The 15,616-nt window shown below is 41.1% G+C and overlaps 1 protein-coding gene across 2 annotated transcripts in view; it reads left to right on the top strand.

Annotated features, from left to right (window-relative positions):
• Window positions 1-2,403, top strand: part of LOC311242747 (alcohol dehydrogenase class-3-like) — a 32,464-nt gene extending 30,061 nt beyond the window's left edge. For both annotated transcript variants that reach the window (XM_084331766.1, XM_084331765.1), the window contains exon 9: window positions 575-2,403. In XM_084331766.1, coding sequence (XP_084187892.1) covers window positions 575-599 — 25 coding nt within the window. In that variant the 3' untranslated portion in view covers window positions 600-2,403. The remainder of the gene's footprint in view (window positions 1-574) is intronic.
• The last annotated feature ends 13,213 nt before the right edge of the window (window positions 2,404-15,616 follow it).

Genomic DNA, 15,616 nt, shown 5'->3' with positions numbered 1-15,616 from the left:
AGTCTCAGCATAATATATACTGAAGCATATACATATCAATCTAGATAATAGTCATTCAATACAATGTACATCAATATTTTGAGCAACATGGAATACAGTACACAGCTGCAGTGAGTGTCCGGTGCATTAGTCCAACATTAGTCAGTGCTTTTTTTTGTGCTGATTTAGACTTCATTATAGTAAATCAATGATGCTAAATTTTTCTGGAACCACAGCAAACTGCTGAGACATACAATTCCAAGGCAGGACCGATCATTGATTATTTTGAGCAGTTCACTGGAAATAATTGAGAGAACTGAGAGACTGGCAGCGAATTTTAAAAGCTGCCAGATCAGGCTGAAATGGGCAAAGCAAGTATCATAAGTGTACTGAATTGAAATTTAATTCAGTTGAAATTGTGTTCCTGGGGTAATCAATGTAACAAATTTGTTTGGCAAAATCTGGAGGCGCACCATAACTCACTCCACACTACACCAGCTTGGACCAAGCACAAGCATATGTAGCTGTAGCTGGTCATGTCTGTGTTCCTCCATGTATTTGCTTGCTTATTAAGTGTCTCTCTCACCTCCCACAGCATCCGTACTGTCATCAATCTGTGACGTCACTGGGACCGATGATGGGTGCCGGGTTGTTACTATCCTGACCTGAGCATGGACCTCAGTTAAGCCATATCCAACTTCATTAGCCCTATTGTATCTGCTATGATTACAGATATATTTTTCACATCTCTGTATGCATTATTTGCAATTATTTGACCTGTTAAAGCTGAAGTTGTGTCACAGGCCAGTTCCACAAACTTGGATAAAGCTCCTTGACAAGAATTTTAGTTGATCCTTTAGTGGTTCCTTCAATAAACAATAAGAAATATATTTTTATCCCAAACAGAGATATCTAATGAAAGCTACTCTTCAGTCTAAGCTTATTCCATGTCTGTGAAACACGCCTAAAGAGTTATTTGAATATCATCATCATTTGATAGTATGCCAATTCACAACAGATGCCACTGATTTAGCTCTTATTTGAATATTTGTAGGTTCCACGTTGATCTTGTGACAGATTAATACTGATAAATATGCCATCTCTGTCAATCTTACATGTTGCCATATTGGCCAGTAGGTGGCAGGCACGCCCCACTTAAACCTCATCTAAACCTATCTGCACAGCATTCTGCTGTTCAGTTCAGACAAAACATCCCTTCTTTTTTCTACCATTGACTTACCTTCATTATCACCGGCTCAATCAGAAAAGGAACGAGGCATAACAATGTGAATAGGATGCCAGAATTAAACACATTGTCATAGCAAAGATAGCCAGAGGAATCAGCCAGCAAATGTTACATTCGGCAAACGAATGGATAAATCTGTCAGCAGAGCTTAGAGAAATATATGCTTCATGTGGTCAAGCTTACCAGGTTTCGTCCTTGGTAATATTAGATATTGATTTAATAGAGAGTGCAGTGGAAGAGCTAAAACAACAGTCGTGGGCTGTCATGACTCAAGACAAAAGGTTGGTTTGGGAATGCCTCCCTGCGATGAACTGAAATAGCCGTCCAGGAATTTGCTTTATTGAAGTTCCATTCAGATCAAATGAACACCCCTGGCAGTTTCCCCTGCTTTCTTTTTTCCCTGTCTTTATTTAAAATGGAAAATAAAGTGGTGTCTCCTCTCGCAATCCTCTCCGCTCGCCGCATGCGATCAATCAAGGGACGCAAAGCTCTGCTTTTATTCTTTCCTTCCTTCTTCCAAATCTCAAAGAAAAGAAAATTAGCACGAAGGGGAACTCAAGGAAGAGGGGAAACCAGGCATGAGAGAGAGAGAGAGAAAGAGAGAGATCAAAAGAGAGAGAAGAAGGGAGACAAGCTTTGACAGGTGCTTATGCGCCTTGGCACCCTCATCTGTAAATGTTGGACATGCTCACAGATTTATAAGGCCTTCTTGGGGACAAGTGTCTGTGTGTCTGTCTCGCTTGTGGGAAAACTATCCCCAGTCACGTCCATAAGTCTCCCGCTTTCGTCTGGATGTGTTTGAACTTCTCACTGTTGTCACAGTTCTTTGGAACTGATACACCAATGACCTGCTAAACTATCTGAATCACCGGTACATTCGTCAGTATCGTACTACATTTTTTAAAGACTCTCTTGTACCATGCCCTTCCCCCCTGTAAATGCATTTGAATCTGTGAATCCATAGCCTGGTATCTGTGGTGTTGTCATGAAATCCTGTTGTTGAACAGCAATAAAGGTAGCGATAAGAATTATATATAAAAAAAAATGATTATTTATAAGATATTGTGTTTCAGGCTTTAAACCTGTTGCTGTTGTTATGTCATTATTGAATGATTTTGTCAGGCAATAGAAATGCCAGAACAGGTAGATATTGTCAAACAAATAAAGGCCTCAATAAAGTTCTGCCTCGTCTTTTACAATATTTAAATTGGGATCAAGAGATTTCCCCCTTCGTTTGTTAGGATCTATTAGTGTGTACTAACTAGGCTAGATGACACACAGGTCAGGGCACAATATACCGGTAAGCATGTTCTGGAACTTAAAAATGTCTGTGCATTAGAATGAACTGAAGTGAACTAAAGCACAATATTATAGAGCTGAGATGGGTTTTTTATGTTTTTGGGAGGGGGGGGGGGGGGGGGGTAGATTTGACAGTCATTATGGTAAATGCTGGACAATGGTAACTGGAACAAAAGGGGCTACTTGATCATATTATTGCATTTTGTTTAGTTGAATTGGTATTGTGTTTAGTTCTCAAAGGATACATCCGCCTGTCCACCGGGGCCCGGAACTCAAATTAGTTCATACTGTTCATACTGTTCATAGTCAAACAAAGGCAAAAATCATCATGTATGAAGATTTCTGAACATACAACAACAAACCTGACGTGCCACTGCACATTATTGAAAACGGGTAATTCTACTGCGCCAGTATACTGTATGAGCCCTGTCATCCTCCCCTCAGACCTCCTGCAGTTTGATGCCACATCCAGTAAACCTGCATCTGTTAATGAAGGGGATAATGATGACGGGTGATGAATGACGCTATCACACTGATGCTGGTGGTGAAGCATGTGAATGACTTCAAGAGCGTCACACAGTACACACACACACACACACACACACACACACACACACACACACACACACACACACACACACACACACACATACTGTGTTATTGCTTGTTGGAATGTATTTGCCCTTGCTGGACCTTGGTGGTTTATGTAACACTAGCTACATATCACAGCCGGTAAAATTAACATTCAGGGATGAGCTTTTAAAGGGGGGGGGGGGGGGGGGGGGGGGGGGGGTTGTCATATCATATAATTACATTTTGCTTTATTCTGACACATTCTATAGTACCTAAACCTGAAAACGTGTCTAATTTGGGCCACTTTCATATGTGGTCCTAAATCAGATACAGGTCTGATTTGTTTTAATTAGCTGGCCTCTACTGCATTCAACTTATAAATGAAATCATAAACTGTGACTTCAGTGTCCTACCATGTTTACGTCCATCATCATTATTGTTAATTTGTGCGGGCAGTTCAGACTGAAATCTGATATTGGCCACATAGAAAATGAAATAATTAAAAACAGAATGTGAATAGCCAAACAAAACAATCTGATCGGAGCAATACAAATTTATTGAGCACTAAGGCTTGCAGTGTGAATGTAGCCTTAATGTTACGTGGCTACACCTGGCCAAGTGTGTCTGAGTGAACTTTTACCTACTGTGATAGCTAGCGTAGCTGGGAGGCAGCATATAATAGTAGTTATAGTACACACCTAGTGCACACCTTTGTTTGTCAGATTGATCTATGTTCTCCAGTATGGACAGTAATTGAAGCACTAGATCTTTTTCTGCCTTTTCTACCCCATACTGCATATAGGCCTATATTGTATATATCATATCAGACGCTGGCATAAGAAATCAAGGGACGTGCCGAGGTCGTATCGGTGTAAATCTCAGACTTGAGTCAACCTCAGTCAAGTGTTATGTTTATTGTGAACATCAAAGCTTCAGCTTTACGAAGCATTATTTCCGAGATACCCGTAAAGACACGTTAATCACTCGGGAGAGTACCGTGCCACCGTCCCTTGGAAACATAAGCACAAAGGAAAGCATGTCTGAGTGAGTTAGACGGAGAGGTGGGATGGATATACTGTATAGCCCCGACTGCTACGGAAGAACGCACCACTTAAGTCGCCAAAGACTGCCAATGTGAGGCCCCCTGTTTTATCAGCAAATCCTGGCCATTATACGGCTAATGCCAGGCAATGCCTGTGACATCCCCTGCCTTTCTCTGACATGGCTAGCTTTAGCTCCTGTGTCAGTAGAGTATACTCGGCATCAACTGCACTAGGTTTCGATGTCACGGAGGGCCAAGCAGTGAGGCATTTTTACAAATACGACACAGGAGTAGATTTGCGATGTAGCATAGTGGAATTATAGAACAGGTTTCTTTTCTGTCCATTTTTTTTCTCTGTTAAAGGAACACGCCGACATTATGGGAAATTCACGTACCGTCCTCCACAGAGTGAGACGGGAAGATGGATGCTATCCGGCTGCTCGTTAGCCTAGTTTAGCACAATGAATGGAAGCGGATAGTACTTATTATTACTTAGATTATTTTGGTCAATATCGAGACCACGATTATTAATCAGAATTACTCATTGATTTTTATTTAATTTTTAATTTTTATTATGATTATTATTTTTAACAGTGGATTTCCTTTAAATATAATTCAACTGAAAAACAAAAACATGTCCTGGCTTAAAAACATGATCTGGCTAAAAGTCGATTATCTTGTTTTCACAATTGTCGGAAGCCAAAATCGTAATTGAAAATAAGATTTTATTAATTGCCCGGTCCTAATGTTGTTGTGTGTTCCTGTTAAATATGGCAGAATAGTCAAGAAATAAATTTTATTTGATTTTATGATTTTCTTTTCAACATCACATGTTTCCCCTCCCCCCTACCTTTTGGAATAGATTTGCTCATATGAATCAGTAACTTGTGGTCGCAATTCAGCATGAACATTTTGTAACCCGTCAGTCATGCTATGTCAGTGTTTCATTGTTAAGTTGCAACAGAAATAGGAAACAAAGGGCAGGATTATGGCAGCCCACACATGGCCATTGTAACACCGACACACACAGAATTATTTTCGTGACAGCCTAAGCTCCTGTTGTGTCTGTCAACAGCAGTACAGTAGTAATTGAGAGATTAGTTGCAAGGTAGCATCAGGCCACTCCTATGTCTGGTTTCTGCCTTAGTAGCGGTTCAGTAAACGTCGTGTGGGAAAGAATCATACAGATGATCAATTGTCTTGTCAATACTATATTACTCAACGTCATACTATTCCTGACCTATTTATTGTCACGTACTGTACATGTATTGAAATGTATCTATATTATTGAAGGTAGATCTTATTGTTTTTTTTCTTATAAAAAAATGCTCTACCTTCATCTCTTAGATGGATCAAAGTTGAGGAGGCACAAACGGAACTTAACTGAAATAAAAAAAAAATAAAAAAATTCCTGAAGTGCCAGTGTTCAGTCAACATTGCCATCTCATGCGGCTGTGGGATAGGACGGGGCAAAGACATTTCTCTCATCCTCCGTGTTTACCCCTTAATCCCAGGGAAGAACTTCACAAGCCAGGGGGAGTACTGAGAGATATACCTCTTCAAACAGATGCCCTCCTTCTTCCACACAGAGAGAGGGAATTTGGATAATTCCTGGGAATGTTTTGTTAAGGTGCCCCAACAGCTATTATTGGTGATTATCAATAGAATTGGAATTAGTGGTTACGGAATTATATGGAAGTGCACAATACACAGTGTACTACACAGCACGGTTATTGTTTAAATTCGGCACATGCGTATTTGGTTAAATCTCGTGAAATCTAAAATCTTGAGATATTTTAGAGATATTATTATGAGTTTGAAGGCTGTGGTGGGAGTCCACATGAATATGCTGTGACTCATGTTAAATATCCATGTGAAATACTCCACTGTGGTTTTGTCCCGCTCCTCCCAACATCTCACTGTCATCCAGCGATGAGCTTCTCACTGTTACTCGGCCCTCTGCCAGGCCACAAATGGAAGCTGCCAATACCCCCCAAAATACAGGCATAGCTGAATCCACTTGAATTGTTACTTTTCTTTGGCTGGCTATCATGGCAAGAGAAAACAAGCGTGCATTCGCAAGAGCTGCTATCTTTTTGCAATAGGGCCACTTCCTTTTAGGCAATTGGCATGAACACACACACACTCCTGACCTCCATGACCAATTTCAGCCTCCTAGGGCGAAACCTGTGGCCACTAGAGAGTGGGGAAATCTTTGTGGACCAAACCGACTAACCAACAGGAGTGACCCATAGAGCTGCTGGTCGCAGCTGAAAATGATTACAAAACTGAGACGATGCACTACAGGGCCCGTGGTCTATAACTCGTTGTCTGGCTACACACTCTTCTCAGTGATATATGGCCAGCCAGAACTGAAGTGAACAATGACTTAATTTGCACCATCAGTGCAGTTCTCTATGGAAAATGTCTCGTGAGGTTTGGTGGTGTGAGAAAGGGTGTTGCTACTCTAGCCCCTTTTCGGAATTAGGGACATTTTGAGGGACTCAATGCGGGACCAGAGTCTAAAGTCTTCTGGAATTTTATTTTACCCTATTTTATTTTACCCCTGCTCTGGGGGTAGGACTTTTCCATAGTTTCCATTGAAATGCATATTATAAGCTACAGTAATACATCTAGTGATCATCTATGCACAAAATATCGATAATTCTTTCGAGCAGATCTGCTGTGTCCTTGACTTTGAAGAACTTCGAATGCATTTGCATGAACGCGACCAGGTGAAATGTTTACTCGCACATTCAAAAATTGTCTGGAGCCTTGATCTCTGCACTTCCTCAAAATCTGAGCCGGCTGTGTGACACAACTAATCCTGTGAACCTATCATGGTTGCTATTGCCCAGCTGGCCACACTGTCATCCAGGAAATGCTAACCGCTAACGTGCAACTTGTATTAAAAATCGATACACCTAGTGATCTATGTACAAAATGTTTCTTGTCTTAGTTATAACAAGTTTGTGTAAGATAAGAAGTGTTGTGTTTGGGTGGAACCCATTTCCGGTGAACCGTTTAGGTGGAAAAATAGAAAGATAACTGGCTTAGGGAAAGACTTCATGGGAAGATGTGAGGGGAATTCTTTGAAGGCAAAGGTGTAGGGCTGCTACGAGGCCATTTTCAGTTTATTGAACATTTGTGGTGGAAAAACCATATCAAAGGAATTGTATTTATTATTAAATTATTTAATGTACAACATTTAAAGCGTTAACATGTGTGGAGGGGATCTTAACAAATAAAAAGAAAGTTGATTTATTTATTCATTTATTAAATTAATGAATGAATGAAACGGGCTGGATAACTACCGTGTGTTAACAAAACACACCAACACCTAACATTAGCTACCCACTCACAACACTGCGCCTGGAAGCCAGCAAGCACAAACAATACACACCTGTAGGCCTACATTCACCCACAATGTAGCCTTCACAGTGTACTGTAGAGGTTGGCACAGGCACATGACAAAGTATACTGTATATTATCGAGTCACAGCCAAGCTAAACAAGCTAAAGAGAGAAATTATCTCCTACCCATGAACACTGAATACTCTAACGTTACTTGCACATGAACACTGAACACTAACGTTACTTGCACATGAACACTGAATACAATAACGTTACTTGCACATGAACACTGAACACTAACGTTACTTGCACATGAACACTGAACACTATAACGTTACTTGCACATGAACACTGAACACTAACGTTACTTGCACATGAACACTGAACACTATAACGTTACTTGCACATGAACACTGAATACTATAACGTTACTTGCACATGAACACTGAACGCTATAACGCTACTTGCACATGAACACTGAACACTAACGTTACTTGCACATGAACACTATAACGTTACTTGCACATGGACACTGAACACTATAACGCTACTTGCACATGAACACTATAACGTTACTTGCACATGAACACTATAACGTTACTTGCACATGGACACTGAACACTATAACGCTACTTGCACATGAACACTATAACGTTACTTGCACATGAACACTATAACGTTACTTGCACATGAACACTATAACGTTACTTGCACATGGACACTATAACGTTACTTGCACATGGACACTGAACACTATAACGTTACTTGCACATGGACACTATAACGTTACTTGCACATGAACACTATAACGTTACTTGCACATGACCACTGAACACTATAACGTTACTTGCACATGAACACTGAACACTAACGTTACTTGCACATGAACACTATAACGTTACTTGCACATGAACACTATAATGTTACTTGCACATGAACACTGAACACTATAACGTTACTTGCACATGAACACTATAACGTTACTTGCACATGAACACTATAATGTTACTTGCACATGAACACTGAACACTATAACGTTACTTGCACATGGACACTGCACACTATAACGTTACTTGCACATGAACACTATAACGTTACTTGCACATGAACACTATAATGTTACTTGCACATGAACACTATAATGTTACTTGCACATGAACACTATAATGTTACTTGCACATGAACACTATAACGTTACTTGCACATGGACACTGCACACTATAACGTTACTTGCACATGAACACTATAATGTTACTTGCACATGAACACTGAACACTAACGTTACTTGCACATGAACACTGAACACTATAACGTTACTTGCACATGAACACTATAATGTTACTTGCACATGAACACTGAACACTATAACGTTACTTGCACATGAACACTGAACACTAACATTACTTGCACATGGACACTGAACACTATAACGTTACTTGCACATGGACACTGAACACTATAACGTTACTTGCACATGGACACTGAACACTATAACGTTACTTGCACATGAACACTAACGTTACTTGCACATGAACACTGAACACTAACGTTACTTGCACATGACCACGGCTGGTTGGGTCAAAGAAAAGAAAATGTCTTCCACTCAGCCGATCGAGGATGAAGTTGAAACTGGAAGGGGAGGTACAGGTAGTAGAAGACATGATACAGGTCATAAAACTATAGTACAGTGGAGAAGTAAAAATAAAAATAGGCAGTGTAAACAATGTAACAATATAATTAACTATATGGGCAAGTAGGCAGTGTAAATAGGTAAAGGTGCAAGATGAGAGTATGTATGCCCTCAGTTATATTTGCCCTACAATAAATATAGTTACAATATATATCTAATCTAATATATATAATCTAAAAATGCTAAATATATGCTCTGATGAAGTAAGTATACACATAAGGTATGTATGCCGTGATATACTTCATACGTAAATAAATCTCTTGAAATCTTATACAGTGATGACACTCCTAAGTAGAGCAGTCTCTACGCCTGTACGTCTCAGCCTCCCAAATGCCTCTACCCTAGAGCGGGTCTTCCATGGCCAACGTTGAGTTTGGTGTATGTCTCTAATAACCAAAAATTCACCTTGGGGGGGGTTCAAAATATAATTTTCAAACGATACAATCGTCACGGTCCACAGTCCATATCATCCCATTTTAGTATCACAATGTATCGTGTCGCGATATATCGCTACACCCAGGGGCGTAGCTGGGGGGGGGGGGGGGCTTCGGATGATTTGAAGGGCCCAGCACTGGGGGGGGGGGGGGTATTTTTTTTATTTGTTTAATACTAGACATCACTCAGGTGTATTATTGATGCTCTCATTGATACTATGTTTGTTTCTGAAGTGTGTGTGTGTGTGTGTGTGTGTGAGTGATATATAGAGAGAGAGGGGGGGGCTTTGGTAGACTATTGCATTGGTCCATTAATTTACTAGGCTCACCCACCAACAGTGCAGGTGCTGAACTGCTGATCCGAATGTATAGGTAAAAACCATATTATGCGTTTTCATCAATAAATAAATGGCCAAAAATAAAAATGTTCCCGCATTCACTGGGGGCCTACCAATACATTCTTTCATGGGGCCCAGCTTATACAGCTACGCCCCTGGTTACACCCCTAACAAATGTCCCATCATTCATCTCAATTAGAACCAACAGAGTAAGTAAAAAAAGTACGAATGCCTTTTAGAGTTAGTTTGCCGGTAAGTTCACAACGTACGGTCAACTTCATTTCTGCTAATGTGTACAGATTTAAACTTTGAAAGTGGACCTCAAATAGATAATCCTAACGGGAGGTTTAGACATGGTGAATATTCTTCTCACCACACACTGAGAAAGCCAACAAACCACTACCACCACCCGAGCTGCTCCGCTTTAGTACAAGCCTTTCTGTTGCCTCTTAACTTAGCTGGATTCTCTCTAGTCTCTGTGTTTGCCCATACTTTTCAAATCCCTCAGAGCAAACATGAGCATTGGGCAGATTTGCTTAATATCATCCTTGGCACTAGACACACAAAACCGAAATGTCAACCCTGTCCCAGGGTAGAGTTAAAATAGGAACATCAAACCAGGGCTGCACTGATATGTTTATATATGTTTGTCTTTCCTTCTCCATCAGGGTTTGACACTCGGGGCTACGATTGAATCCTAATACAATTATTATATGTATATATGGCACCAACTGAATCATTTCATTGACCGAATTTAATTCAGCAGGTATAAACTAACCCCTCCCGCGCACTTGGTGGCGCTGTGGGTGAATGGCACTCATGGACGGCAGCTTTAAATTATGGCATATTCTTCAGGCTGGCCATGAGTCAAAAGTACAGCACCTGCTAGGTTTAAGTTTAAAATGTCGTTGAATATCAACCCCTCCCCTTAGCACTCCCCACCGTAACACAAGTATTTCAATGGAATCATCTCATGGAATGAAATCATGGAATCATTTTGTTTAAACAAATTTTTTTAAAGAAAGAAAGAAAAAGAAAGAAAAATCATTAATATAGTTATTACTTTGTGGACGGCATGGGAGCCCCAAAGAAAAGGCAACTGACTTGGAATGAGAGGTAAAGCTAATAAGCAGGCCACTGCTAATCTTTTAAACAAACCTCGCCTCTCCCTATGTGGCCCTTTTTCTTCGCATCATAAATAATGTATATTTTGCCCAGGCCCCTGATGTCTCTTTTGACTTCTGATTCGCCGGTAGAGTTCAATCTGGTCTTCAAACACGTCTTATTTTGCGAGTCCACCGTTCCCCCCTCCCCCGAACTATTGGTTTACTTTAATTAGTGGTATTGTAGGCAGGGGCAAAAGGAAGTGTGTGTGTGTGTGTGTCTATGGGTGGGGATGGTGTGTGTGTGTGCGGGGGGGGGTAAATTCTGAAAACAAACAGCACTGAATGGGAGGATGCCGTCAGATGCGGACCCGGTGCCACAGCACAGACGGAAGGGGACACATGCTCTAAGTAAACACTCCTAATTGCATTAGATCCCCCTGGCACACGGGTAATCTAGCCTCCCCCTATCCCATGGCATGACAGGACAGATCTCTCTTTTCCAACTCATTTATTCCCAACCTGCTGCATTTCTCCTTGATCGTTCAAGCCACCGTACCAGACGGATGTGGTGGAGGAGATTGACATACCCCTACCGGAGGTAGAGCAAAACACGACATGTTTTTCCTCATCTCTGAGGTCTCCCTTATATGAAATGGATTCTTGTATGAAAATATTTGACTGCAAAAATGGTTAAATTGATAGATATTGTTGTATACCTCAAAACTGCAAAAAAGGGCTCAAATAAAGCCTGACTGTGTGTGAGTTGAGGCATTATGAACTCATGTAGAGTAATAATACAAACTCTCAGAGCTTCCAAATTTATACATATCAGGATATGGAATAGAGAAAACAGGGAAGTGCTGCTAGTTTCTCTGCTCCCGTTTTCAAAAGGAAAATGGCGGCTTGCTCGCTCATCAGCTTTCTCTGTTTCCAACTTAAAGTTCATTATCATCATCATCATCATCATCATCATCATCAAACCTTTATTTATAACTCGTAAAATCGAACTAAATGAAAAGTAGTAACACAACAAGATGAAATATAAAAACGGGAAATCACCTCAAATACAAGTTCCTCTCTGCAAGAGAAGACCTTATCGTACAGGAGACAATGATGAGTATCTAACCTGTCACCAGTAATGAATCTGAGGGTAGAGTGATAGACAGAGTTGAGTGGTTTAAGAATAGAAGCAGCAGCATGTCTATAAATCACCATAGGCCAAAACTGAGAAGAAAACTGCCTCAATAATCCTCTTCCCATTAATCAAAGGAAAGCTGGTTCTGTTTGTGTACAAGAAGCCAATCTTCTGTCTCAGCTTGCTGCCAAGGTTGTCTATATGGTATTTAAATGTACATTTCTCATCGAGCCAGATGCCAAGTGACTCTCTCAACGCTAGAACCACTCACAGTAGATATATGCAAACCACTAAACTCAATATTTCTGGCTCTAGTAAACAGCATGGACTTTGTTTTACTTGCATTCAGCACCAATTTAAGATTAACAAGCGCTTCCTGAGGGCATTAAAATAAAAGGGCCTGTTCTCAGCTATACAATACACAATAGTGTCATCAGCATAAAGATGAGCTTGACTACCATTTAAGGAAGAGACAATATAATCGATATCAATGGTGATGTACCAAATGTAACCTTATCTTTTGTTACTGACAAAAATGCTGGCATTTCCCGACTTCACACACCGTCGCCTCTCAAACAAATAATTCTGAAACCAATCACACGCATTTCTATCCAACCCAATACTAGATACTCTTTCTAAGAGCAAGGATGTTTCAAATACTTTAGATAGATCTACCAAAAGGGCAGCACAGTGCCCTTAGATATTTCCTGTCTAATGCAGATATTATATCATGTAACTAATGTATAGCTGAGATGGTGCTGTGATTCGTTCTAAATTCAGATTGGTGTGGACTAAGTAGAGTGACTTGAATGACAATATTTAACATGATTGTTTACCAAAGATTCCAGGACTTTTGCTAAGCAGGGCCGTTTGGAGATTGGGCGGTAATTATTTAAATAATCTCTATCACCTCCTTTATTTAAAGGAATCACATGGGCCGTGTTCCAAACATTAGGAAGATGTTCTCGTATAGCAATTTGTGACATATCCTCAAGGCGAGCCGCACTGTGTTAAACATTGAATACAATGTTTTATTGGCTTCTACCGCTGTCTGCACAGAACCAACCTGGTCCAGCTAATGTAAAGGGAGGGCACAGAACCAACCTGGTCCAGCTCATGTAAAGGGAGGGCACAGAACCAACCTGGTCCAGCTCATGTAAAGGGAGGGCACAGAACCAACCTGGTCCAGCTCATGTAAAGGGAGGGCACAGAACCAACCTGGTCCAGCTAATGTAAAGGGAGGGCACATAACCAACCTGGTCCAGCTAATGTAAAGGGAGGGCACAGAACCAACCTGGTCCAGCTAATGTAAAGGGAGGGCACAGAACCAACCTGGTCCAGCTAATGTAAAGGGAGGGCACAGAACCAACCTGGTCCAGCTAATGTAAAGGGAGGGCACAGAACCAACCTGGCCCAGCTCATGTAAAGGGAGGGCACAGAACCAACCTGGTCCAGCTCATGTAAGGGGAGGGCACAGAACCAACCTGGTCCAGCTCATGTAAAGGGAGGGCACAGAACCAACCTGGTCCAGCTAATGTAAAGGGAGGGCACAGAACCAACCTGGTCCAGCTCATGTAAGGGGAGGGCACAGAACCAACCTGGTCCAGCTCATGTAAGGGGAGGGCACAGAACCAACCTGGTCCAGCTCATGTAAAGGGAGGGCACAGAACCAACCTGGTCCAGCTCATGTAAAGGGAGGGCACAGAACCAACCTGGTCCGGAAGCCCGTGAGGAGGCACTGGGGAACTCAGATCACGGTGCCTCTCTGGAGGCGTGGAGGAGAACCGTGTCGGGTGAATGTGTGATGTCACCACACCGGTTGAGGGAATTCACCACACCGGCGGTGATGTCTTTGAAGCCTTCATCAAAGCAGGACCCGTGAGGGGACTGGTGAGGAGCCTGTTCTTCTGTGCCTCAGTCAGGGTGGTCTGCGACAGCCAAAGGTGACGCTGGGTCATCGTGGCCCACGCCATGACTCTGCCAGCATCTGGGACACGAGGAGAATTGCCTCCAATGTCTCCAGCTCCCCAGAGCTCAGCATATCTATCTCCATTGCCATTGTCAAAGGGCAGAGGACTGCGGAGCTATGTTATTGGCAGCTGCTGCACTCTGAGCTGCACAAGCGTGGTAGAGGAATATCCTGACTAGTAGCAGAGCTTGTGTTATTAATCCACATGAGTTCAAATGCCTCAACTCACATACAGCCAGGCTTTACTTTAGCTCTTTTTTTTGTGTGTATATAAATATCTATACATTTTAGCAGTAAGATATTTTCATACAGGAATACATTTCATATATCACATGCAACATAAAAAAAAACATTTATTATAAAGGAATGATATTAGCAAATTACCAAAAGGAGGAAAGGGGAGGTGACTATTGTACATTTTCTGTTTTCTTTTTCTTTTGTACTATATTATGTATACTGATATTATTTATTTATTTTATGTTGTTTTCAATGTTAAGAATGAAGAATTATTGGCAATATCGATATTCTCCATTATATAATTTAAGTATTAATTAATGATCCCACTTGGAAGTGGTGGATAGGGGTAGGGCATGATAAGCTTAGGCTTCTTCCTACTCCTTTTCGAACAGTGATATGTATAATTTCCGTTGTTTGTCTTTTTTATTCTTTGTTTTTTTTAAATCATGTTCGAAATAAACATTCATTCATTCATTCATATGGGAGACCTTAGAGATGGGGAAATAAATAGTTGAGTTTTGTTCTCCCTCCGGTAGTAGTATCTCATAAATGAAAGCCCCTTTTTGACCCTTTGTCACTAGGTTATGTGTGTGGGTGTACGTGCACACATTGTGTGTTTGTGTGTGTGTTTGTGTGTGTGCGCACAGGTATGTGCAGTCCTATTATGCCTGTGTTTGTGTCTGAAGCACACGCACGTCCCATTAACCAGTTGTCCTGTTTGATATTTCAGTGCTCAGCCCACACGTCTGGAGAGTGTGAGCAAACACATTTGGTTGAAAAGGGATGTTCCCCGAGCAAACAATGAGAGAGTCTGGCCTTGATATGAACGTCAGTGTCAGTCAATGATAATTGGGAGGGGATGTTTTCTCTCCTTATTGAGACGTCCAGTGTACAGACCCATGAAATAAAATGGTATGCTGGTATTATATTGAAATCATTCCATATTGACTTTTGTCAGCGGCCCACTTACTCCCTTACTTGAAGGCAGAACGAGTCTGGCTAAGGCTGTAGGACCTGTATCTCCCACTAGATGGCGATATGTTATCCACAAAACACAAGAGATCCAGGTGTGCTTTAGTATTCTCTTTATTATACTCTAATAACTCTGTTATAGGTACACTATCTGTTTACTGTTACTGTATATATCTGCTCACTCATGTTGCTTTATAGATTCCCATAGCCACTTGTTGGTTAGATAATGCATATATTTCTGTA

Source organism: Notolepis coatsorum, assembly GCF_963971535.1.
Source record: "Notolepis coatsorum genome assembly, chromosome: 16".
NCBI lineage: Eukaryota > Metazoa > Chordata > Actinopteri > Aulopiformes > Paralepididae > Notolepis > Notolepis coatsorum.
Note: the sequence above shows the minus strand (reverse complement) of the source record. Positions and strands in the feature narration are given on the sequence as shown.